Source organism: Mauremys mutica, chromosome 7 (genome assembly GCF_020497125.1).
Source record: "Mauremys mutica isolate MM-2020 ecotype Southern chromosome 7, ASM2049712v1, whole genome shotgun sequence".
NCBI lineage: Eukaryota > Metazoa > Chordata > Testudines > Geoemydidae > Mauremys > Mauremys mutica.
Genome location: NC_059078.1, coordinates 42968646 through 42996157, shown reverse-complemented (window position 1 = coordinate 42996157; position 27512 = coordinate 42968646). Strand labels below are relative to the sequence as shown.

Genomic DNA, 27512 nt, shown 5'->3' with positions numbered 1-27512 from the left:
AACAGTATTAAAAAGGGTCACAGACTAGGAAATTAATAGTAGTTTAATCCTGGAGAAAACATACTGCTGAACTTTAACAGTCATCACAATAAATTAGCTAGTACAGCCCATGGAAACTTTAGTAACCAACTGAATGGCATCTATGTCCTGAGTGGCATCAGGACAATTTCCACACAAACTAGTCATCGTATAAGAACCCAGGAGAAGAATATGCAGAAGAGGGAAAGGAACTTTCTTAAAAAAAAAAAAAAAATCATTCTTAAACAGACCTTTTCTTCATGTCAAAGCCCTTTAAAATTAAGGACTACCGAAAAGTACAGTTTGCAAAATTAGCCATACATGAAATTCTTCCTAAAAGAAAAAAGATTCTATATTGCTTCTCCCTAGGGCACCCTTTTCCTTATGATTAGTATCTATTCAATACAGAAATCTCACTGAAGAAACCCAATTTAATTTAGCATCTTGTGGTCCAAATGTAATACATAGTTTGGGATTATCCAAAAGAGCCTAAGGAAGTAGAATACCCAAATCTCACAGAAATTCAATTGAATTTGAGCACTTAGCTCCCTTAGGCTACTTGGATTTGATTGGAAAGGATAAAAGCAAATGTCTAATTATATTTTAAATAATTCTCATTATGGGAGCCTCAGGCTATTTGTCTCAATGTTCTTTATTTCATTCAACATGAGCTACGTGAGAAGATGCAACTCATCTGACCCTGGATTTTTGATAATCTAATAATTTTAATATCCACACATCAAAGGCTATAAAATCTTACTATACTGAGTACATTCTGTTAATTTTAAATGACATTAAGAAACCTCAGAGTGAAAAGGGTACAAGACCAGACATTTATTACTTACATATCATCCATCAAGTTAGCCTACGACAACAGAGTGATAGACAACGCAAGAGCTATCTATTCGATCAGAGGAAAGGTATTTTAAACTGATTCAGCTCTGAGGAAATTGCATTCATAATGACAAAATAACAAGCTGTTCCTCTGAAGCTAAAGATTAAATGCAAGATATATTTTCCAACAGCAGCAAGGAGGACTAGACAACAGGTCATATGACTGTAAATCCCCAGCAGCCATTATCAGGACAACCCTCATTGACAGCCGAGTCAGGAATTAGAAATAGCAACTGAACCATACAAATGGCAAGGTTTGTAATGGAGATGATACAGAAGGATTCCCTTCCTGAATATCCAGTTCATTTTAAAATTTTAATTTTTAAAATACAAACATTTAAATTTACAGACCTGTTATTTAAGTCTGTGGAACTTTTACCACAGTTCAAGCCAATCATCCCTGCCCACTGCAATTGATAAGCCCCCTTCTCCTCCAGCACCTCCTGCCCGCCAGCAGCCCTGCCAATCAACTCCTCCCTCTCCCTCCCAGCGCCTCCTGCACAGCATGGAACAGCTGTTTCGCGGCGTGCAAGAGGCGCTGGAAGAGAGAGGCAGGAGCGGGGACCAGGCATGCTTGGGGGAAGGGACAGGAAGAGGCAGGGTGGGAAGAGGTGGGGCTGGGGTGCAGCATTGGGGGAAAGGGTGGAGAGGATGAGGCAGGAAGAGGCGGGGCAGGACTTTACGGAAGGAGTGGCGTGGGGGCGGGGCCTGGGGCTGAGCAGGGGTTGAGCACCCCCCAGGACAACTGGAAGCCGGCGCCTGTGGATGAGACCCACAATCTACTCCCCCAATCTTGGACATGGATAGTGTCTCGTGTGTCTTACGTATTGTCCAACATAGGATTTTTGCTTCGCAAAGTTGAGTGTGCAGCATTTATCTCTTTGAGTTCAATAACCATCCCCGATAAGCACGATAAGGCAGCAGAGGAATCCTGGCTTCTATAATAGCTTGCTGAATTTAAAAGGATATATTACACTTAGATACCTTATTTTAAAAAAAAGTTTTGTTTTAAAAAGTCAATGTAATGGTTAAATTTGCCCCATCATCTGAATAGAAGATGTCAACAGGTGGCACAGCCTTCTAAGTTATTTTTCTTAATGTGCAAGCAAGTTTTTGACTCTGTGGGGATGTTAATTTTGGTTAGAAGAAGCTTCAGGGGGAAGAGAGAGAGAGAGAAAAAAAACGGCGTGAGCAGCAGGAGAGTTTGCTCTCTGCCTGGGGCTCGGATTAGGAACATTTCTTGACATAGAGCTCCTCCCTGAGAGCTAGACAGCAGTGTTGGCCTGAGTTTCCTGCAAGAAGGCAATGGCCTGCATGACTGTTTCATTGCATGACTGCTGCATGTGTATAAAAAAAAGCAGGTTACACTTTAAAAGGTATCCTGAACCTGAATCAGTGATTTCTCCTCCAGTGGAAACCAAACTGCAAGGCCCTGGATTTTTGCTACAACTCAGAGAGGACACTGGTGTCAGAACTGACAATAATATTTTGGAAATATTATATATACACCCCACTGTTCCACAAGAACACTGAGCATCTATCACCTACCAATAAGCTACATGCCATTTCCATAATCATCTACCCAATGCAAATAATGTTAGAGATTTATAAAATTATAAATATTTTAAAAAATCCAATCCTAAACTTAATAGGAAGGATTTGACAAAGTCAAATGGCAGTCTAAATACAGCCCAGAACATATTTTCCATATTTCACATTTTCTTCAAAAGCAGTTAAGAAATCAGTGTCTGATCTCAATATACGCAGTCAGAAGTTTGACCTTTCACATTAGCTATGTTGTTTAACTGCATTACAGGTAGATATCTATAGTATGTATATGGCCCCCATTACTGTAGTAACATACTGAGTCTTCACACTTAGTAATGGTAAAAGCAGCAAAGAATCCTGTGGCACCTTATAGACTAACAGACGTTTTGCAGCATGAGCTTTCGTGGGTGAATACCCACTTCTTCGGATGCAAGTAGTGGAAATTTCCAGGGGCAGGTATATATAAGCAAGCAAGAAGCAAGCTAGAGATAACGAGGTTAGATCAATCAGGGAGGATGAGGCCCTGTTCTAGCAGTTGAGGTGTGAAAACCAAGGGAGGAGAAACTGGTTCTGTAATTGGCAAGCCATTCACAGTCTTTGTTTAATCCTGAGCTGATGGTGTCAAATTTGCAGATGAACTGGAGCTCAGCAGTTTCTCTTTGCAGTCTGGTTCTAAAGTGTTTTTTTGCTGCAGGATGGCCACCTTAAGATCTGCTATTGTGTGGCCAGGGAGGTTGAAGTGTTCTCCTACAGGTTTTTGTATATTGCCATTCCTAATGTCTGATTTGTGTCCATTTATCCTTTTCCTTAGAGACTGTCCAGTTTGGCCGATGTACATAGCAGAGGGGCATTGCTGGCATATGATGGCATATATTACATTGGTGGACGTGTAGGTGAATGAACCGGTGATGGTGTGGCTGATCTGGTTAGGTCCTGTGATGGTGTTGCTGGTGTAGATATGTGGGCAGAGTTGGCATCGAGGTTTGTTGCATGGATTGGTTCCTGAGCTAGAGTTACTATGGTGCGGTGTGCAGTTGCTGGTGAGAATATGCTTCAGGTTGGCAGGTTGTCTGTGGGTGAGGACTGGCCTGCCACCCAAGGCCTGTGAAAGTGAAGGATCATTGTCCAGGATGGGTTGTAGATCCCTGATGATGCGTTGGAGGGGTTTTAGCTGGGGACTGTATGTGATGGCCAGTGGAGTCCTGTTGGTTTCTTTCTTGGGTTTGTCTTGCAGTAGGAGGCTTCTGGGTACACGTCTGGCTCTGCTGATCTGTTTCCTTATTTCCTCGTCTGGGTACTGTAGTCTTGAGAATGCTTGGTGGAGATTTTCTAGGTGTTGGTCTCTGTCTGCGGGGTTAGAGCAGATATGGTTGTACCTCAGTGCTTGGCTGTAGACAATGGATCTTGTGGTGCGTCCGGGATGAAAGCTGGAGGCATGAAGGTAGGCATAGCGGTCGGTAGGTTTTCGGTATAGGGTGGTGTTAATGTGACCATCACTTATTTGCACCGTGGTGTCTAGGAAGTGGACCTCCCGTGTAGATTGGTCCAGGCTGAGGTTGATGGAGGGGTGGAAGCTGTTGAAATCGTGGTGGAATTTTTCCAGAGTCTCCTTCCCATGGGTCCAGATGATGAAGATGTCATCAATGTAGCGTAGGTAGAGAAGGGGCATGAGTGGACGGGAGCTGAGGAAGTTCCAGGTCGGCCATAAAAATATTGGCATATTGTGGGGCCATGCGGGTGCCCATAGCGGTGCCACTGATCTGGAGATATATATTGTCATTAAATTTGAAATAGTTGTGTGTGAGGATAAAGGCACAGAGCTCAGCAACCAGTTGTGCTGTGGCATCATCAGGGATACTGTTCCTGACAGCTTGTATTCCATCAGTGTGTGGGATGTTTGTGTAGAGAGCCTCTACATCCATGGTGGCTAGGATGGTGTTTTCTGGAAGGTCACCAATGCATTGTAGTTTCCTCAGGAAATCAGTGGTGTCACGGAGATAGCTGGGAGTGCTGGTAACATAGGGTCTGAGTAGAGAGTCTACATATCCAGACAGTCCTTCAGTGAGAGTGCCAATGCCCGAGATGATGGGGCGTCCAGGATTTCCGGGTTTGTGGATCTTGGGTAGTAGATAGAATAACCCTGGTCAGGGCTCTAAGGATATGTTGATTTGTTCCGGTGTTAGTGTAGGGAGTGTCCTGAGTAGTACTTAGTAATGGGTTGGTTAAGTCTTCCAAACTTTAGATTTTTAGTCATCTCTAAAAGATTCAGAGTCCCTGCCCACTCCACAAATAAACTATTACTTTATTTTTACTTAGTGCCTTTATTCGAGGCTCTCTAAGTGCTTTACCAACATTACCCAGTGAGCAACAATGAGATAGATACTATTACATCCATTTTATGTGATAAAGATAAAGAGTAGCACAGAGAAATTAAGAGATTGCCTCAAAGGTCACATAGGAAGGCAATGGTAAAGTTAGGAACTGATTCAAGGAGTGCTAACTCAGACCCCTCCAGTAAACAAAATCTCTTCTCAGATACCAAAACAAGTTAGTCAATTGTAAGAGTCAGTACATGGAAGATAAATGCAGAGAGTTCATTCAGGAATCTGTCTAGAAAAAGGGAAAAACTGATCAGACAAAACAGCTGATATACAGAATGAAATTTAAATGGAATAAAGAAAAGTAAGTATACACCAAATGAAGGACATTGACAAGAGGATAAGAAGAAACAACAGGGAAATATATTAAAAAAGCTAACAGTCCCAAAAGAAACCTTGTGATGTAAAGGAAAGCAGAACAAAACCTTTTGTAGGCACTCCAATCCAGTTTAAGTAGCGTGTCAGTTTCTTGGAGATGTACGTTTTCCCTCTAGCTGGGAGGCCCACCATGACAATCAGTGTAGGACAATTGGTCATACAGACTGAAAGAAAAAGAAATGTTTACAATTAACATGACGCCAAGCAAAGGCTCAAGTAAAACCAGGACATTATGGAGTGTAAGCCCTTAAGGACGTGGCTGGTCAGACAGGTCATGCATTCAGTGGTTATTCCATTTACACCATTTTCAAAGTTTTCCCTAGCAAGTGCAGTGCAACTGGACTCTGTTCTAATTTGCCCACAGCTTTAGCAAAGTGAGTCAGTGGAAGTAGTGCAACACTGGACATTTATCCCTGCTTTGTGGATAACAAACAATAAACTTACATATCTGCATTCATATTAAAAAACAACAGGGGTGTGCGTGGGTGTGTGTGTTATGATGCCTTATACTTCAGTTCTGCATTTACACCGAAAGGACACAGATGTTTGTCTCATTTTTAAAACTTTCAATTTTAATGCCTTCTTAAAACGCAAGATTTCAGCCCTATTAATCATCTCCTTTTCTGTTTTTCAAGTGGAGATGAAATGAACATGACTGCTGCTGTTTAATACATCATAGAGTTCCCTATCATACCAAAACAGCACTCTCTTGTTCTTTCCAAACACTATTGATGTCACCACAGCTCTAGAAACAGTGCTTGTGTTAACTACTGTTGTCCAGCCAACAGAGGATAAGGTAATAAAACATCACCACAACTATAATTCTCAATATATATGCTTAAAATTAGACAATTTCATGAAATTATACTTTAAAACAAGTTAAATTTGGGGTTTGAAAACCTTGTCAGTATTCCTTTCAAATGGCAAGTGTTTCAAATACTTAGGATTTTCTGGGAAGGAGGTGGAGGAGTGGAGACACGGGGCTTCCCTGCTCCTCCACCTCCCTCCCAGCACTTCGCACTTAGGACTTTCTGGGAGGGAGGGGCAGGAGCGAGGAAGCCCTGTGTCTCCGCTCCTCCGCCTCCCTCCCAGAAAGTCCTAAGCGCCACCAAAGAGCTGTTTGGCAGTGGGGGAAGCACTAGGAGGGAGGGGGAGGAGGCGGAGAAGCAGAACTTGTGCAATGCTCCCTAGTAAAGTTGCTGCTCTTCCACAGAATCTTAGAAGCAGGCAGCCACGATGTGATAAGGGAGCACTGCACAACTTTAAACAATCATGTTCCCTAATTGAGCAGGGACGTAACATTGAAACAAAGTTGAGTGGGACAACGTTAAATGAGGAGTTACTGTACTTCATCAAGCTAAGGTTGCACAAAGCAAAGGATTTTTCCAGGAAAATGGATGAATCAGAATAGAAATTTAAACTCCTTTTAGATTGTATGTCATTCTAAGACTCCAGAAAGACACTGGTAAAAACTTGGGCAGCTACCAAACCAAGGAGTATGTCTGTGTATGGGCTTTGAAGTTCCTGTAAAACCAGGACCATAATGTCTTCTTGTACATTTTTCCTCTCTCTCAATTCTGCGAACTATAATTCCAAATAGCAAGGAGGGGGGATACAAGAAGTTTGTGAAATGGAAGAAGTATGGTATTTATTCTCCTGTCAGCTTTTCCTCACAAGCTCCCTGAAAAATCCCAGATACGAGACATCATTGCCAGGAAAAATCGAAGTGACCCTAGAATGTCCAAGAGATGTACCATTATTTACATCTTGCAGATTTCATTTGAAATATACAACTCGAATTTTGAACAGTTATCCAGAGAAAGCACTGGAATACAAGTTGTGGAAACTGACAATAAGCAATTGATTTGTATGCAATTGATGTGCTGAGAAAGCTCACAGTGCTGCTTCACTCAACATACTCTATATGGGGCCTGTGTAAACCAAAAAGATTTTTTACTTTCTGAACAGAATTTCCAGACTTTAACATGACATGTATTGCTAACATATATGACTTCAAATTTATTCTTACAATAAATACTGACATTTGCCTAGGGTGAGCAATGCAAATTCAACCTTCTTCCCACAGCAGTCATTTCACGGAACACTTACAAAGACTTGTAATATGGCATTACAATGGACACCACTTTCCGTATTGCTGAACTAGCACAGATTCCTATGGCACATCTACACAAGCACAAGCGTGCCAAGCTAGGGTGTAAATCAACAGTGCTCCAGCATACTGTGCACTCTCCATGGGAACCCTGCTGAAGCACACTAAAAGTTCCCTAGTTTGAAAGTGCACTTGGGAACTGCTAGTGCACATCTGCAAGGTACCCACAGGCAGTTAGTGCACAGCATGCTGGAACGCTGTACATTTACATCCCAGCTTGCCACACAGCAAGTGCTCATGTAAATATGCCCCTAGTCTTCATGTTGCAGACCTACGGACTGTTCAGAACCATGCAGCACTAATACCTCTTTTAAGATAATGTAATTCATTGACAAACATATGAATTGCCATTCTGATTAGACCAATGGCCCACATAGCTCAGAGTCCCATCACAGACTAGTGCTAGATTCCGTAGAAGAAGCTGTAAAACCCACATCAATTATGCAGCATGTCCATGAAGGACATTTCTTCTGAATGCCACAGATCTAGTGGCCAGGTTATATTCAGAATTACATGGGCTGATAGCCTTTACACATTTTATTCCATAACTGTGAAGAGCAGTAGCATAAATATGACTAATGTTTTTTGCTTAACTATGTTCAAGACTGAGAATACGGTAACTCCCATAAGTACAACTTCATGAGGCTCCCTTTATTAGGAACCTATGCTCCTACTGTTTAACATATGCACCAAATCTGATGCTCTAATCACTATAGGCACAATTCTTTGGATATGTCACCCTACTATTAGAAAGCCAAGGGAATAATTTGCTGATCCCAATTACAACAGCAGCCCTGATTCCCACTCTCACTAAATATTTCAGTTATAAATGCCAAGTTGGTTGGGGGGATGCCTTCCATCTATAAAGAGACTGGTACCAATAAGTGACAGCTACTACATATGTAAGGGAAGAGGAACAAAACTAAATTCAGCCCTAGCCTTTTTAAGGCACTATAATCTCCAGTACTGTGTATTTACTTAACTCCACAGTCCTGCAACTAACACTGTAACTAACCTTAGAGGAAATACTCTATTATGCTTGAAATATTTCAGTAGTAAGGTAGCTTGAAGACAGACGTACCCTCAGCAAGGACTAGCCACCTGGGAAGTTTAAACTTCTGAAGTTCAGACATTTGAGTTCAGCAGGAACAAATAAAGATTTTTTTACTTTTTCTCCCTGCAACAATCACCTAACCAAAAAACCAGGTACACTAACTCTTCTAATTAGTTTCGGGGGGTGGGGGGGGGGAGTCACATTTGGCTGAGACCAGGTATTGAATGTCAGAAAAAATAGGAGAACTTTTTGGGAAGTTTCAAATATAAGAAAAAGGAGATAACAGAAGTTTTCACATAATCTTAACTATAGATTTCTCTCCTGACAAAGTACAACACATGTACAGAAATGTTACTGCATGTGTTCATTTAGTTCATACCATGGAAAGTGCCCATGTCCCAAGGGCTAAGGTGATGCAGCTTAAGAAATTCCACCATGCCAATGTAAACTGCTGAAAAATGTAAACCCTTTTTTTAAAAATAACTGAAACTTCCCTATTTTCACATCCCCCTGTGAACAATGCCACTTAGTATTGGAAGCTGAGCTTTGTTCCCTTCTCCGTTTCCTGACAACTAGATGAGATCTCCCTCCCCGCCCCTTTGGGCTTTAACATCTTTCAATTTAATTAAGAGACAAGAAATAAAAAATTGATCTAATTAGTCTAGATGGCCTGTGTTCTTTAATTATTAGTGCACCCAATGAAAAGGAGGGAGGAAAGAGGGATAGGAAAAGGATAACTGTTATAAAACCTCAAACTATAAAATTATGTTTACAACACAAAATGTTTAAAGAGGAAATTGTAATACTACCACTAAAACATAGTGCAAGCATTACTTTAATACTATGGCAGTGATTAGCAGAATTGCCACCAATGCATTCAGGGTATGCAGGGTCTACAATAATTCTCGCTTCCCAAAAGAAAAATACTACAAGAGTATTCTTAATAGAAACTGACATTTCAAGAACACTATAATACCTTACTATATTCACTACCATGCAGAATGACAAAAGGAATCTGGACTGCTACAATCCAGTACTTCATGACTGTATTGCATACTTTACTCAGTCTTGTCTTAGAAATATATGTAATGCATGCAAGCAAATAAGATTTTTTTTAACCAAATAGTCGCAAGCTTATAAAACTAACCACATCAAGGAAAGTACTGTGTATTCACCCTGTCAAATCAATTTCCTATTACCAAGCAACAGACAGAAATTGTCATATGGCCACAAGTTATAACACAATTGGGAAAAACATAAATATAGTTTGTTATCCTGATGAAAATGTGACTATGTGAAATAGCATTGTTCATACCAACCTGGCACTCCATAGCAAATGCTTCGTTTTAGATTCCATACGAATTTTGGAAAAGGAAAGGAATTAGGTTCCCAAAATAAAGTAAAGTTAGGATTGTCTAGTAGCCTTTTAAAAGCAATAGTGAGCATAAAGGAGTTAAAATTATTAACTTCTGAAGACTGAGAAAAACCAAGTGATGTTTTTATTTCCTCCTACTTGCACTATTTCACAATAGATGTGCACATGCTGTGTCAATGTTTTGAAATCAGACCGGAATATTTAACAAGTGATCTTGTGAAACTTATGTCTTAACTTATTTTTAAGTTTACATACTGCCTAAAAATTATGTTTTACTTATGTGAGTGAAAATGTCCCTCCCCTTGCACATACTTAAAACTGATGAATAAATTTCTCATTTCTATTTGGTACTTAAATCAACATTTATGGTCAGCAGAAGTATTAGGGTATCACCCAAAGCACATTGAAGCCAACAAGAACCTTTCCATTAATTTCAATGGGCTTTGTATCAAAGCCCTTAATCTCTGAAATTAAAGCACTATTTAGCTCTTAGATAGGCCCACGCCATCCTCTCTGACTAGAATAGACAACAGAGGATTGAAAATACCTCCCTCCCAAATAAGACGGTTCTACATATTGTGTCCCATCCTATGTCCTGTCAAATTTAACTATTTTTGTTTCAGTGATTTGCAAACACATGTTGATCTTGAAGACAAAGAAGAGCGCAGCAGTAATCCTGGCCTGATTCTCCTCCAACAACAGATAGCAGCTACATCTCTAACAAAGTGCTTAGAAAAGCCATTCAAAACTAGGAGTGCCCTATGGGTTGGAAGATGAGCCAGTGATGCAGTAAATTTTATAAAACTGTACATACACAAGTTAAAGCAGCATCCATTTATGTTAATTCTGCCCAGTATTTCTAATGTCTTTGAAGCCATCCAGTTTCATTACCAGGACATTGAACGATAGGGTTACACTATGCTGCTCCTTCTCCTACCCTGCTCCCTCTCTCTTACCTATAGCAGCTTCCCCACCCTCAATTCTTTCCAGTCAGCACAGATACACACCTATGATGCATATCCTGACAACTTCACTCAGCCCCATCTGTCTCTCTGATTGTCACCTTCTCTCCTCCCACCTTTCTCCTCTGTCTCCAAAATTCTTGTGTGTACTGTCTACTCCTGCTGCCAAGGCAGATTTCCCCTCCTATCTAGCTTCTGCCCTTTTCATTTCAACAAAAGTATCTTGACCAAGGAGATTAACAAACTAGCGAGGGGATGGAGCACTGCTCTGCCCTTGTTCCAGATCCATATGCAGTCTTTACACGGATGATTGTGGTCATCCTCCTTCATGCCTCTGGTTCTCCCCTTGCTTTACTGATTTATGCTCCTTATCTGTGGAAGCCTCTCAGGGTACATTTGTGTGTTCTCTCCCTTTCATATCAAGTTCAATTACCACCTTCATGTGGGTGATTCCTAATTTACCTCTGCTCTCCAACTGGTCTTACATTTCCAACTCTTTGTCAGATATCTATCCCCTGGACATCCCAAATGCACTATATGCGATATGGAGCATCCTTGCTCACAATTCCTCTCCACAGCCTCTCTTCTGCCAGCATTGACTAATCCAGTACCCTGCTGGAACCAGCCTTGTAATCTTGGTATGATTTTCAATGCACCCATACATATTCCTGTTCTTCTCAAATCCTGTTTCTTTTCCCTGTAAGCCATCTTCCCTATCCCCAATACTAAACTGCTCATCTAAAGTCACTAGATTTACAGTTTATTACAATAATCTGTAACTCACTAACCATCCCTTTTTGTTTTATGACTACAGGAGTGTTAATGGACCACTTCACCTTGAATTGTCCCTTAGAATATGTGCGAAACTATCTGTTCAATCTTGTATTTAGCTGTGACACTCTCCGTACCTTTCCCAGACCTGAAAAAGAACTCTGGGTAGCTCTACAGCTTGTCTCTCTCTCTCACCAACAGAAGTTGGTCTAATAAAGGAGATTACCACACCAACCTTACCTCATCTTGGTCATTTAACATTTTATTACTGTAACCTTCCCTTCTCTGAGCTATCTACCTTTCACTACTTTCTTTTCCCTCCTCTCACCTATCCAAAATACTGTTGTTGTTGTCATCTTCTACAGCTGCTCTGCCAACCATCGTCCCCTTCTCCCTATTTAAGCCCCTTCATCGTGTTATACAGATAACGGTATATAAAGGCCCTACAAGCTCTTAAAGTAAGCTCTCCAGGACAGTGACCATGTCTGTCTTTATATTTTTGAAAGTGACCTATTTTTACAGTGCAATATGAATTTCAAATTAAAAAAAAAAGTTACTCAGCTTGTCAAATTCTATCTTTAAGAATAACTGATGTATACAGTTCCAGGAAAAACAGTTCCAGGAAAAATTATTTTTAATTGCAGGAAATGTGGCCTTTATTTTTCACCTTTGTTCTATAACCTTCCCTCTCTCCCTCAAAAAAATATTTAGCTTTAGTATATTTCACTGTTCTCAATTAAATCTCAGGTTTAGATTAGATTCCTAGATGCACAGAACTTAAAGCAACCCAACAGCTGAACCTGAAAGTAGCTTTGATCTAGGCCAATTATACATATACCTAGTTGCACCCAAATAACCAGTTATAGAATGCTTTCAAGACAGACTACTGTAAAATTTAAGTGGGGATGTAAATAAAATTGACACTTAGCTGACTTTTAGTGAGTTTTATTCCCTTACTTCAGCTACAGTGTCATTTTGAACAATTTATTTTCACTTTACCTTAGCCAAGTCAATACACTTTTTAAAAAGCCCTATATTTTCACCCCAAGCTGTCTCAGATGGTACTTTGTTGTGCTTTTTACTAGTCCAAAATTATACAGATTTTTATTCCTGTTGGATTATCATGGTCAAGAAAGAATCTAAAAATATTAGTGTATTATGTGTTCTAACTGTCTACTGAGATACCTAATTATGGTTTCTTCCAACTCGGATAAGATTACTAAAGGTAACTGCATCCAGGGGATCCACTACCTATTATCCAGTCTCAATGTTAAAGAAAGTCCAATTAACCACAGGTATGCCATCGGAAGAGCTGAGCTACTTTAGAAATATATCAGGAAACAAACAGAAAGACAAGGAAAAGATAAATAGAAAATAATACAAGTAATTTAAAGGGACATTATCAAGACAAAAGAACTAAATCCTTACCTCTTAACTGCCACTTTAGATCAATTCAATTGAACACACTTTAAAAAAAAAGTTTCCTTTCACCATTTATCTTGCTTTCTCTTCCTGCATTCTAAATAGCTTAACCAATACCACCTCACTGTTTGTAACCTTGATGTTAATCACCAGGTTTTGACACCCCTTCTCTGAATCATTTACTAACAAAGCCATGTGCCAACCATGCTGGTGTACAAACAGCCTCACTATTTACCCCCTATGCATAATGAGTGTATTCTATAAAAATCTGGGGAGGGTTCCTATCCACACACACAGCAGTACATATACTGTGTGAGCACAAAAATTTGGGAGGAAGGAGGACTGGGCAGCTAGTAGTTATAGTGTCCTGCCTACACCGTAAAACACCTGATTTACAGCCTGTTTACAGGAAACAATCCCTGTTTTGGTCAAAGGTGGTGGGACACGTGTAACACTTAGGGCTTGGCTACACTTACAAATTTGCAGCGCTGCAGCAGGGTGTGAAAACACACCCTCTCCAGCGCTGCAAATTGCGGCGCTGCAAAGCGCCAGTGTAGTCAAAGCCCCAGCGCTGGGAGCGCGGCTCCCAGCGCTGTCCGTTATTCCCCACAGGGAGGTGGAGTATGGACAGCGCTGGGAGAGCTCTCTCCCAGCGCTGGCGCTTTGATTACACTTAGCGCTTCAAAGCGCTGCCGCGGCAGCGCTTTGAAGTGTAAGTGTAGCCAAAGCCTTAGCATTGTGGTTCCTAACAGAGTATTAACAACGTTGCATGTAGACACAGATCACATTTGGACCCAGTGAAATCACTTACTAGTTTCAACTAAAACCTACTTCACTGCAGCAGTCCAAACAAGAGATCCACTTCCTGAATACTACAGTGCTAATAAGTGACGGTCACATAAACCATCCTATACCAGAAGCCTATTGACCGCTATACTTACCGACATGCCTCTGGCTTTCATCCAGACCACATCACACAATCCACTGTCTACAGCCAAGCTCTTACAACCGCATTTGCTCCAATCCCTCAGACAGAGACAAACACCTACAAGATCTCTATCAAGCGTTCTTAAAACTACAATACCCACCTGCTGAAGTGAAGAAGCAGATTGACAGAACCAGAAGAATACCCAGAAGTCGCCTAATCCAGGACAGGCCCAACAAAGAAAGTAACAGAATGCAACTAGCTGTCACCTTCAGCCTCCAACTAAAACCTCTCCAGCGCATCATCAAGGATCTACAACTTATCCTGAAGGATGATCCCTCACTCTCACAGACCTTGGGAGACAGGCCAATCCTCACCTACAGACAGCCCCACAACCTGAAGCAAATACTCACCAGCAACCAGCCACCACACAACAAAAACACTAACCCAGGAACCTATCCTTGCAACAAAGCCCATTGCCAACTCTGTCCACATATCTAATCAAGGGACACCATCATAGGACCTAATCACATCAGCCACATCATCAGAGGCTCGTTCACCTACACATTTACCAATGTGATATATGCCATCATGTGCCAGCAGTGCCCCTCTACCATGTACATTAGCCAAACCGGACAGTCTCTACGCAAAAGAATAAATGCACACAAAACAGACGTCAAGAATTATAACATTAAAAAACCAGTCAGAGAACACTTCAGCCTCCCTGGTCACTCAGTTACAGAGCTAAAAGTCGCAATTCTCCAACAAAAAAACTTCAAAAACAGACTCCAATGAGAAACTGCAAAATTGGAATTAATTTGCAAACTGGACACCATTAAATTAGGTTTGAATAAAGACTGGGAGTGGGTCATTTTTAAATAAAAACTATTTCCCCATGCTAATTTTTCCCCTACTGTTACTCACACCCTCTTGTCAACTGTTGGAAATGGGCCATCCTGATTATTACTACAAAAGTTTTTTTTATTCCTGCTGATAATAGCCCACCTTAATTGATTAGTCTCATTAGAGTTGTTATGACAACACCCATTTTTTCATGTTCTCTGTGTATATATATCTTCCTACTGTATTTTCCACTGCATGCATCCGATTAAGTGGGTTTTAGCCCATGAAAGCTTATGCTCAAATAAATTTGTTAGTCTCTAAGGTGCCACAAGTACTCCTTGTTCTTTTTGCTGATACAGACTAACATGGCTACCACTGTGAAACCTGTTACTAGTTTCAGACTCAGTTAAAAAACTGTAATGTAGACAGGAGCTAAACAATTAAGAGAGAAAGTTTTCATTGCAAACATACATTTTTTAAATTAATATAAGCATTTATATGCATAATTAGGATTTATATTTATTTTTAAAAATAAAACCCTTAACTTACATCAGTTAAAAAAAATACTATAACAAACATATAAAAGGTGAAAAAAGTTGGCCAATCTGGAAAGATGTGCATGAGCAGAAGAAAATATTATAAGAATTCAAATTTATTTTTTTGTTATCTAATTCTCTGTTGAAAAGGCTTCTCTATTTAAATAGACCTTGCCTGTGGAAGAGTTACAAAACTTTACCAAGAAACAGGACAGTCTAATGACAACAGTCAAAAGTCTACGCTGGTTACTTGTTATTTATAACCATCAGAAGCCACATACTTTTTTTGAGAAGATTCATGCAGATAATCAGTTCACAGATTTCTAATACACATTTCCATTGTGTACATGAAATTTTAGTTTCTTCAGGCCTTCTTTTTAAGAAGCATTTTAACTATCTAAAAGCTGCCACAGTAACAAATTATCATCTGTTGAAAACAGATACCAGTTTGACTGAAGTAACTGTGTAAGTCTTCCAAAGTGTTTTTTGCAGTAGCAATTGATATTTAAGTAGTTTTCCATATTCTACTGCGCTTACACAAATTTTTTTAATTGAGTGATTTATTTCATATGCAAAAATTAGTTTCATAGTCTCTCTGATAAATCAATCTTTAGGAGCATTTTTTAATGGATGGACCAAAGTGATACTTTAGATCATGTAAACATGACTGTGGATATTTGCCTTAAAAGTCCACAATAACTGCAATCCATCCACTACTGAATTCAGTACTATTGAAACCACTTGGCCCAATAAGGTTGTCATGACTTAAGCGTGGTAGGGTTTAAATTAAACTAAAACGTTTCTGTGATGAAATCTCTTACAAAATTGACTACAACGTTACAAAACCTGAAACCATAAGTCCTAATGCCCAATAACTTGGTTGGCTAGATCTCAAAAAAAAAATCTATTAAGTGATGTAACAGATGGCCTAGTTAAACATTTCATTTTAAAAAATTAACCAATTTAGAATCATCTAAAAGCACCTGAAACATGTAGTTAAACTCCTTAGGCCAAACTTAGCTTTGGCCCAATGAGGTGCAACTCCATTAACTTCATAGAATCAGATCTGCTTATACCAGGTCTGAGTTCAGCCCACTGTTTTAAGACATCTTGCAGTTAAAACAAACAAATGAACAAAACCATATCAGGTGAAAATGTAGACACTTGTTATTTAACAGATCTGTTTTTGATGCAAATAAATCTTCCATGCAGCCTTAGCTACAGCTTTGTAAAAAGAGATAAATCCTGTGCTGAGCTAGAAATGATTTATGATATGGCAATACAATGAGTAAGTTAAACGGAAAGGAACTAAAAGGGAAACCAAAAGGATTTACTGCAGTCCAGCAGAAAGGAGAAAGGGTTTCACATAAGAGGAAGGTCCTTTTACTATTTATGTTCCTGTCTCAGAGCTATTGAGATCCACTAGTCACTATAAGAATATTGATTTTCTTAACACCTTAACTTTACTTGGTTAACATGAAGTAAGAGAGACCACCACCACTAAAGTGACTTTCCAGCCAGCATTCATTTACAGTATTTTTGGGAGAGAGACCTCACAGGGTTTTTTGTATGTTTTAAATACAAACGATTTAGATCTGGCCTATATTATTAAAACTACCACACTGTAACATGGTAGTACCATGTATGGTTCAGTCTTGCAAGTGTAGATGGAACCAAACCAAATTTTAACTGAGTTACCAAGTCATGCTGCAGAAGACACATGAAGTTCAAATTTACAGCAAGGTTCTGGAATCCAGTTTGGTCCCATCTACACAAGATCAATAGTTGACAAGGACTATCATGTTGTAACCAAGTCCCACAACACACTAGTTTTTCCAGTATAGATGGGACCTTAGTGCGAGCTGGAGAATTCCAAAGCCAACCAAATATTCTTAAAATGTAAAAGGCATGAGACATCTCTGTCATTCAGATTTGTTTAGTGATTCTATAAGCACTAGCGTAGCAAAAAGTGCAAAGTACAAGAGGTTCTAAGCAACTCAGAGAGGACTTTACTCAAAGGGCAAGTTGTATTTCCCTTCAGACTCCAGATTTCTACCTCAAGCCCCACAACTTCACCTCAAGGAAATATCCATACCACAAAACAGAGAGAACTTCCAGATGAATCACCTTATGATTCCTAAAAGAAGAAAAATTAAAGGAATCAGATTTTTCTCCATTTCTCAATGTGCCAAATGTAGCTTACAATAAGAAACTTGAAGATCATGCCACGCTGTCCCTCACCATCGAAATTATACCCCCCCAGTTCTTGCAATGTCTCTCAATCCATACATTTTAACTCCTGCTCTGCCTCCACTGCCAAATCTCTTGCCCAAAACAACTCCTGTGTTGTCCCCCTTTCCCAAGCACCTAACCCACGCTAGCCCTGTGGCCCAAATATTCACAATTCTTGCACTCCTCCCTCAATCTTATCTTCCGGGCAGGTCTTGTTCTGCCCCTCAATTCCACCACCTCACCTCTTCCATGCATCTTCTGCACCCAATTTCTTCATCAAGTCCTTTGCATCTCCCATGACCCACCAATCCCATCTCCATCTATTACCACCTCACCTGCATTGCCCCAACTCCAGATTTGCTCGAGACACTGTTGTCCCCTCCCCCCGATTTCTCCCCTAAACATGACCTCCTCCACTGTCTCCTATGTCAAGTCACATCTTGCACAGTCCCCCTCTATTTTGCCCCCCAAAAACATGCAATTCTCCCCCAAGGTCTCTCAGTCCCTGCTACCGTAAATCCTGTACTGCTACATATTATATTTTACACACTCACACCCCCTAGGTAAGCTGTTCCCTGTCCTGCCTTTCTGCTGCATACAACCCGCACTACACCTCCCCCAGACTCTATCCTGCTTGCCCAATCCCCTATCCATCTGCTGAACCCTCAGCCCCTTTGTGTCTCAGCTCCCCCGACCCCTTTGTTTCTCCTGTTCCTGGTTATAACGCAGCTCGCCCACTTCCCCCCCGAGTGCTCACCCCCGCGCTGGGCGCTGTGCTTGGCCGGGAGCCCGTTGTTGTAGGGCTCCCAGATCTTCTGCAGCGGGTTCTGCGTGAGCTCCCGGGCCGGCGACGCCGCCATCCTCGCATGGGGCCCCGATCCGCCGGCAGTAGTAGCGGCGGCTGCCGGGGAAAAGCCGGGCGCTCTGCAGCGGCAACGGGCGGGGTGTAGCTGCAGCTCCGCCTCCTCGGCCCACCGAGGCCCGGAACAAGGAGCCGAGCAGGGACTGAGCAAACGCGCCCCTAGCGCCGGACTCGAAGAGCGCAGGGGAGGCGTGGGGGCACCGTACAACACCCCGCCCCGGAGCCTTGCACCGGGGAGCGGCGGCTAGCTCCGGGCTATCCACCGACGCACACGAGGGGGAGGGGGGCTGGAAGCGCCCGACTGCCCATTCAGTCCGCAGGCCTCTGGGAGAGCTGGGAGGCTGAGAGAAACCCAGACTTCTTTGTTGCGGCACTTACAATGGTTCCAAGCGAGCAAACCCTCTCAAAAAATGGTCTTAATCATATAGCACCCCCCCCCTTTTTTTTAAATGTATCATTGGGTCAAATAAATAAAATAAATAAAACCTACTGCTCAACCTACAGAAACGTCAGTATCTTTTGCAATCCTTTCACTGCTTACTACTTCCCATGGCTGTACTAAAATCACTTACCTTGGTTAACCATGCAAATAAATAAACACTAAAAAACAGAGACTGCTCAGGAATCTCTAATTTTACTTCAGGTGTACAGGCTGACAATGTGTCTACACTAGGGGTCGACCAAACTACATCTATGTAGTCAACTCAGTGCAGTTTTCCGTAATATAAGGAAGCCTTGAGAAATTGTTGGAGCATAATCGTACACTGCCTAAACTGTTGGCTGAATTTGACCAGACATCATCCCCTATTATGCTGTATAACAGGGGTCAGCAACCTTTGGCACACGGGCGCCAGGAAAAGCACCCTGGTGGGCTGGTCTGTTTACCTGCCGCATCTGCGGGTTCAGCCAATTGCAGCTCCCACTGGCCGTGGTTCGCCACTCCAGGCCAACGGGGGCGGCGGGAAGCAGCACGGGCGGAGGGATGTGTTGGCCACTGCTTTCCACCGCCCCCATTGGCCTGGGACGGCAAACCGCAGCCAGTGGGAGCCGCGATCGGCCAAACCTGCGGATGCAGCAGGTAAACAAACCGTCCCGGCACACCAAGGTGCTTACCCTGGAGGGCCGTGTGCCAAAGGTTGCCAATCCCTGTTATATTTGTTATATATATATTTCTGCAGTTTGCAGGGGAAAATCTCTGCAAAGATTTCCAAGGTAGGTACTCCACACTTTCTGAACAATCAAGCTTCTTAAACGTGTCTCAAACTGGACATCCAGAAATGGAGGCACTGAAAACCTCCAATCCCTTTTAAAAAAAAAGTAGGCAACAATTTTTTATACCTTGGGTAAGGGAGGAAGGAGCAAGTTATTCCAGGGCTAGTCAAGAGCTAATTCTCCACCACAGTTGATTACATTGATTATGCTGGTGAGGATACACGTTTGTTAGCCTTTCCTGTTTGCACCTGTTCTGGAAATTGAGCCAGGTTTGAACCTCTATCCAAACATGCCTCTTCTGCCATGAGCTACCCCTATACTGTAAATGACGTTTACTGCTGGCATAAAGAGGGACAAGGCTTATTTGATTCCTGATGCACAAGGAGATGGCAACCACACTTTGCTCTTTTCTGGAGCACAGTTTGGCCTGCCTATATCAACTGCCAAACATTGTTTGGCCATAGTTATATCAGATATGGCTCCCCCTTAAAAAGAGTCCAACTGCTTATTTTTGAGGACTCCGCAGCTGCTTTTCGAAGCTCGCAAACAAGGATTCAGCATGACCCCTTTAGCAACTGGGATTTATTCTAAGATTAAATGACCAATTAAAAAATATTTGCATACAACTTTCTGCTTGCTTCTGAGGGGGTAATATATTTCAATTACACTACATATAAAATTTGATTCTAGGCAGGAGGCTTTTGTTACAGTTTAATGCTCCTTATTACTCCATTATCACAGCCTCATGCTGTCCTGAGGCTGACCTGGGCTGAAGAGGCAATAAATATAATACATTTTTATGTAGCATCTTTCATCCAAACCTCCCTCTCCCTCACACACACTACCCAAAGGAAAAGAAGGCTTGAACACTAAAGCATAGTGGCTGCTGTTGCACCCTTCTGGCTTGAAGTGGTTTCCATTATATACAGCATTTACAGTTTGGTTCAATGGCTCTCAGCACCCTCACTGTACAAATTGTTCCAGCACTCTTGCACTAAAGGGATAAAGATACGAACACAAAATTACTTTCCGTACTCTAAATAATAATATGGTAGTTACATGGCAGACAGTTCTCAATTAAAAAATAAGATTGCATTGTATTGCAGCCATTAACAATACACAAAATGTTATACACAAACACACAGAGGTTTTCTCATTTTCTGCAGATGGACTTGTAAGTAAGTGCAATCAAACTCTGTTAGACTATTTATCAAGCTCTGTACCTCAGAATATTCTTTAAAACCATATTAAAAATACTGCACTTCTGCAGTATACATTACTAAAACAGTAATGAAGTTATTTCTTATCCATATTTCTTCAAATATGTGAATGTTATCTTCTGCACTAAAGGCTAAAACCATACCAAGAGGTTAGTCTTTAAAAGGGACATTACACACTTAAGTTTTAATACACATTGTTTTCATAAAACTTTACATTTTGGGTAAAATTTAAGGTCACACAATTGGGCACAAAAATCAAGCGAATACAGTTGTGTTCAAACAAACATCTTATACTGGTTCAGACAAGGTTCTTATACTGGTGCTAATCACCCTAGTACCCAAGCATCTTCAGCATTTGAAACTTAAATATTTCAAACAGTTTAGGACATGACAGTAAATAAGGCACATTCAAAATTCTTTCACTTATAATAATCTACATTCAATAAAATGCATTAAATATTCATTAAATCTTTTAACCTTTTCTATTTCCAATAAGTGTTCAAATGTTATGAGACTGACTTAAAAATTATGAGATTTAAAAATAAAAATAAATGGTGGGCCCTTTTCATTTGCCTTATGAGTTTTGAGCCTTTAGGGATTGTGTTTTCAAGCTTTTCTTCATAACCACAAGGGCTGGAAACTTACTTTTTTAAATGAAAGCTGAGATTCACACATAACCACAAAACTGGGGTTGTACGAAAAACACTATATATCACAAGACCCACGATACAACTGCAAGAGTTGGCAACACTGCATATTTCTTTTCTCTCTCCTCAGCACTTCCATTTGCTTGGTTTCTCTCTCCGCTTCCATCTCATTTCCCCTCCTCTCCTTTAGTGTTTAGTGTTTCCCTGCAGGTCCATAGCATTCAGTATCATTCCTTCCCTGAAATTTTCTTTAACGTTTGTCCTTGATCTTGTCTATCCAGGAAACTTGATAGCAATGGGAGAATGAGTTAAAATATGTCACAAGAGTCAATCAACTTAAAGCTGAGCAAGTGAGAAACAAATTTTTATAATGCTCAAAACTCTTAATTTATTTGTTAATATCATTTAATTCCAGTGAGTAATCAACATTTTGAAAAAAATATTCATTTTTGTGAAAGATTCAGCACCTCACCCCTTCAACCGATGTGCAAAATCTCACAATACACATCTCCAAAACTGACAAATAGTCCTCCAGTAAAGCCAAGCATGTCCAGATTTGACATTCCTGATATCTCCAAGACTAAAATAAACAGAAATAATATTTTTACTTACAAATAAAAACCAGGCCTGAAAAGCAGGTGTTCTTGACACTTAAAAGAACGAAATAGCAAAAAGTCAATTTCTCCCCCAGTCCTTTGCAATTCATCTCTGAAAATTGACTATGGAAAAGTAACACCTTCCCCTCAACAGATTTGCTCCACAAATGCATCCAGAGACACAGCTTGTTTTAGTGACAAAAAGGCTAGATTTACAAAGGTATATTTAGGTGACTAAAGATGCACGTAGGTGAGTGCACTTTTGAAAACCCCAGCAGGCACCTATAAGAATCTTTAGTCACCTACATTTGTAAATGGAGCAACTTTAGATTGCTTTTGGCATTCACAGAGCAGGTGCATAGGGTAGACCATCGCGTTTGGGCTCATGAAACAAGCACAAAATGGTGGGATTGAATCATTATGCAGGTGTGGGATGATGAGCAGTGGCTACAGAACTTTCAGATGCAGAAGGCCACCTTCGTGGATCTGTGTGCGGAGCTCGCCCCAGATCTGTGGCACAAATACACCAGAATGAGAGCTGCCCCCTCAGTGGAAAAGCATGTAGCAATTGCTGTGTGGAAGCTGGCAACTCCAGACTGCTACCGGTTGATCATGAATGAATTTGGAGTGGGGAAATCAACCGTTGGGGCTGCATTAATGCAAGTTTGCAGGGCAATAAATTACATCCTGCTATGAAGGACTACGACGCTGGGAAATGTGCGTGAAATAGTGGACGGCTTTGCAGAAATGGGTTTCCCTAACTGTGGAAGGGTGATAGATGGCACACACATTCCAATTTTGGCACCAGACCACCTTGCGATGGAGTACATCAACAGGAAGGGGTATTTCTCCATGGTGTTGCAGGCACTTGTGGATCACTGTGCGCATTTCACTGACATCAACGTTGGGTGCTCTGGGAAGGTGCACAATGCATGCATCTTCAGGAACACTAGCCTGAACAGAAAACTGCAAACAGAGATTTTCCTTCCTAACCAGAAGATTACAGTGGGTGGTGTTGAAATGCCAATAGTGATCCTGGGGGACCTCGCGTACCCCTTACAGCCATGGCTCATGAAACCTTACACGGGACACCTGGACAGCAGTAATGAGTGGTTCAACAATAGGCTCAGTAGGTGCCAGATGACAGTTGAAAGTGCCTTTTGCTTCAATGTTACATTACATGTCATTTTCCTAGGGAGCAATGGTGACATTTGGGGCCTTATATATTCCTGTACTAAAGTGATTAAAATGCCTGTACATGTATTGGCAGTGCCTGCAATCTCACCTTGTAGAAAAAAAAATATATGATTTACCATTATAAAAGTTTGCTTTTATTGCACAAGAAACAGCACACACAAACACAGAGATGCTTGGCGGTAAAGGATGAACCAGGAAATGGAAATTTCAAAAATTCCCAGGATTTTTAAGGGGGAGGGGCGGATGGTTGTTTACCTGTCTGCAGGGCAGTGAAGTTCAAACTGCTGACCAGAGCAGTCAGGATGGGCATTCTGGGACACCTCCTGGAGGCCAATTATAGCGATGAAAAGAAGCATGGTGTCTACACTTGCTCTTTGTCGACAGAAATGTAGAGGAAAAAGACGTAAATCTCTCGTGAGGGTGGATGTATTTTGTCACCAAAACCAGGCATTTTCCCTGACAAAAGTCGCCTTGCAGTTAGGGGCGGCTCTAGCAATTTCGCCACCCCAAGCACGGCGGCACGCCGCAGGGGGCGCTCTGGCGGTCGCTGGTCCCGCAGCTCCGGTGGACCTCCTGCAGACGTGCCTGCGGAGGGTCTGCTTGTCCCGCGGCTCCGTGGAGCATCCACAGGCATGCCTGCGGGAGGTCCACCAGAGCCGCGGGACCAGCGGACCCTCCACAGGCACGCCTGCGAGAGGTCCACCGGAGCCACCTGCCACCCTCCCGGCGACTGGCAGAGCGCCCCCCGCGGCATGCCACCCCAAGCACGCGCTTGGCGCGCTGTGGTCTGGAGCTGGCCCTGCTTGCAGTGTATACGCAATCACTGTTTGGATCAACAAACGGCAGTTTTGGTGACAAAACTTCGTAGTGTAGACAGGGCCAAAGGATAAGCAGGCATCCAAAAACATGCTTCATGTTTCACACCTAAATAGGATTTTTTAAAAAAGGCTTTGAAACAACTGGAAGTGATAAATTAATATTTCCTTGAGGCACACAAATTCAAGTATTTCCTTGAGGCAACAAATTCAAGTCTTCCAGCGCAATACAACAAATGATTAACACACCTCAAAAAAACTGAAGATAGAACATCTTTCTCCAACAGCATAGGAAAGATCACTACATATTCCTAATCCTGTGGGGCATGGGTGGAACCCTACTGAAGTCAATGGGTCTCTGGTTCAGGCACAGGGGTCCTCCATATGGTGCCAGAACTTGGCCCAAGTTGAGTGCATTGAAAAGGCACAACTATTTTAAGTGACCAGCACACCCTGTTTTTAGCTCAGCCTATTTTCATGGAGAATCTGAGCTAGAAAGAATAAAGAAGCTGGGAAAGAGAATGAGAGCAGGGGGAAAGGGATGAAACACCATAATCAATAGTGTAAAGGGCAACAAAATCTGTATCAATTTACTTTAAAATAATAAAAAAAAGAGTCACCAGTAGATCTCAAGTTATTTCAGTACCTCTTCTTCCCTCCGCCTTCATGAACAAACTGTTCTGTAAGGTAGTGGGCTATGCATTCAAAACATCTTCAGTTTAAGAATAGTCCTTGAGTTACTTTACTAATTACTGTCGTTTTCTTATTTACCCTGCCCAGCATTTAGAAGGCATGCTTTCCACCATTCAAATGTTTTTTAAACCCAAAACCCCACACTTAAAATTTGGGACAGCCCTATAAAATAAAGGGTAATCTTGTTTTTCTAAGAAAAAATTACAAGGCAGATTTTATTCTCAAGTGCTCCATATTCATATGACATATGATTTGTCCTGCTCTGTTGATCACATAGGATAGTAATCACCGAAGAAAAGGAAGTGGAGTTACTGCAGCACTATGCTAGAATATTTCAATACCTCTGATTTTTGCAGCTAAGGCCTAGGACAGGCTTTCGCGGGTAAGCTAACACTTAAGAAAAATCACAATAAAAGATGCATCTTAGATATCTAGATAGATATACAAAGTGTAGGGGGTGCCAACTGTTTTCTGACATTTGCAGGGGGGAAATGACCATAAGGTGTAACATGTCCAACCCTTCTAGGGGTATCTTTCTTAGAGGTACCTGTACCTAGGGCTTGTTGTGGGTGTCTCTCTCCTCCTAAATGTCTTATAAAGAAAGGGTTCAAGCTACTCAGCATCCCCTGCTCCAGGTTCTAAAGATCACAGCCACTGAAGCATTCCATTCTGATGCTGCTATAACCTTACAGTGCCCAATCCTATTCTGAAAAGACCTACCTTTTTTTCCCCCTCAATAGAGCAGGAGAAAGCTTTCTTTACAATCTGGAAGATGGGGAGAGGAAACGTGGAAAGAAAAATATCAACACAAAACTTATTTTTCTTTTTGTTTCATTTTTGAAGATCAAGATTTGTCTGAAACTGTACAGTTGTCTCCTACATTTTAAAGAATGTGGTTTATGAAATTAGCCATGCTTTTAAGATGGCAAACATTCCAAGAAGCAGGGGTGGCTCCAGGCACCAACACGCCAAGCGCGTGCCTGGGGCGGCAAGCCACGGGGGGCGCTCTGCCGGTCGCCTTCAGCGGCATGCCTGCAGAGGGTCCTCTGGTCCCACGGCTTCGGTGGACCTCCCGCAGGCGTGCCGTCGAATCCGCGGGACCGGGGACCTCCCGCAGGCAAGCTGCCGAAGGCAGCCTGTCTGAAGTGCTTGGAATGGCAAAATATCTAGAGCCGCCCCTGCCAAGAAGTGGTGCATTATAAATATGCAACACTCACAGAAATATAAATTCTCAAAGCAAGGTACAAACTCATAATAATCTATCACTACAATACCTCTGGGAGGCAAGTATAGTACACAAGCTGAACTACTCATTCTCACTATAGCCCAGCCAGCATTAATTTTATGCAATAGGTTTAAGTGTTGATCATCGTTTCCACAGTGTCATTGTTTTGTTTTTCCAAGCTAGTTAAAAAGATTTAATTTTTTTAAAATCATGTCATAGCAGAAGCTCCCTTTAGGCTCAGATTTCTGATTTCAGCCACACCAATGATTAACAATTAAATTTGAGCTATGCCACAGTACATCAATGTGCACTAGGGAACTTTTAGTGCACAGCAGCAGGGTCCACATGGTCAGTTAGTGTGCAGCAGGCTATCGCGCTGTAGATGTAGACCCCAACTTCAAGCACAGTAAGTGCTTGCGTAAACATGCCCTTATGATTTTTCTTCCCTTTATTAAGAAAAGCATGAACAAGTCAATCTGAAGCTTCATGGATGCAAGGTTTTTATCTGCTATACACCTGACAGTAAAGTATATGACAAAAATTAACAGATCAGTGCCCCTCTTTACATTCCCTTCTCAGTGAGAGCATCTATCTATTCTTAGATACTGTCACTTGATATTTTATATTTTGCAGAAGCAGCAAAGGTTAGAAAAATATGAAAGATACATAGGGTGACCATACATCCCGTTATGTCCAGGACAGTCCCTTTTTAAAGCCCTTTTTTAAGCACACACCACATAAGAAGCAGTCCTGTGATATATAAATGGTTCTGCTACATGACAATGCATAACAAGAGCTATGTTTTACTGTGGCATAGTAAATGCATCAATATACATCCAAAGAGACTACGAGTATTAAATAGTCTATCTGCCACAAAAATACCTCAGATGCTATGCAGAAACCAGAGCAGAAAAGATTCCAACATCATACTGAGGATAAATGTTTATTGTGAAGCTGTAAAAATATAGAAACATGACAGAAAAGAAAACACAGGCTCAACCTAAAACGTACATAGTAAAGAACCTAATGCTTCACAGGGAAATCAGAGCCCCTTGTGACATAGTAGAACAAGATCATTCCAAGAGATCAATAAAGTTCAGCAGGATGTTGAGGAGCACTGTGTTTCTGAAGGTGACCTCTTTTTGAATTAAGTCTAGATATCCAGAAGCACGTAACCTCTGAAGATCCCATTACCCCAAAGAACAATAGTATTAGCCCCAGAATTGCAGCCAAATTCAAAACACGAGACATGACATTGAAACAACTTAAATTTCCCCTGCACTTTTGCTTGGATCAGGTAATCGCCACCTCCTGTCCTGCATGGCAGGTTAGTATTGCTGTGTACAGTTCATTATTCTCTGTTTCTCCCAAGAGCTGACTACTTTTCAGTAGTGAATGGAATTCATTGAAGCTAGGAAAACAAATCTATGATTGCAGAACTTAATTTTATGACCATCAGTGATGCGTGCCTGAAAATCAAAATTCCATGATGTAAACTTATTATGTCTGGGTATCAAGAAGGAATTACTTTTCATGAGC

General features: G+C 41.4%; 1 protein-coding gene across 4 annotated transcripts in view; it reads right to left on the bottom strand.

Annotated features, from left to right (window-relative positions):
- Positions 1–27512, bottom strand: part of PFKFB4 (6-phosphofructo-2-kinase/fructose-2,6-biphosphatase 4) — a 111371-nt gene that overhangs the window by 39581 nt on the left and 44278 nt on the right. For 3 of the 4 annotated variants that reach the window (XM_045024232.1, XM_045024231.1, XM_045024233.1), the window contains exons 1-2: positions 18264–18423; positions 5264–5380 (exon numbers count right to left, since the gene is read on the bottom strand). In XM_045024232.1, the coding sequence (XP_044880167.1) occupies positions 5264–5380; positions 18264–18366 (220 nt within the window). In that variant the 5' untranslated portion in view covers positions 18367–18423. Of the gene's footprint in view, positions 1–5263; positions 5381–18263; positions 18424–27512 lie in introns of those variants that run through there. The other variant, XM_045024234.1, reaches the window with a different exon arrangement.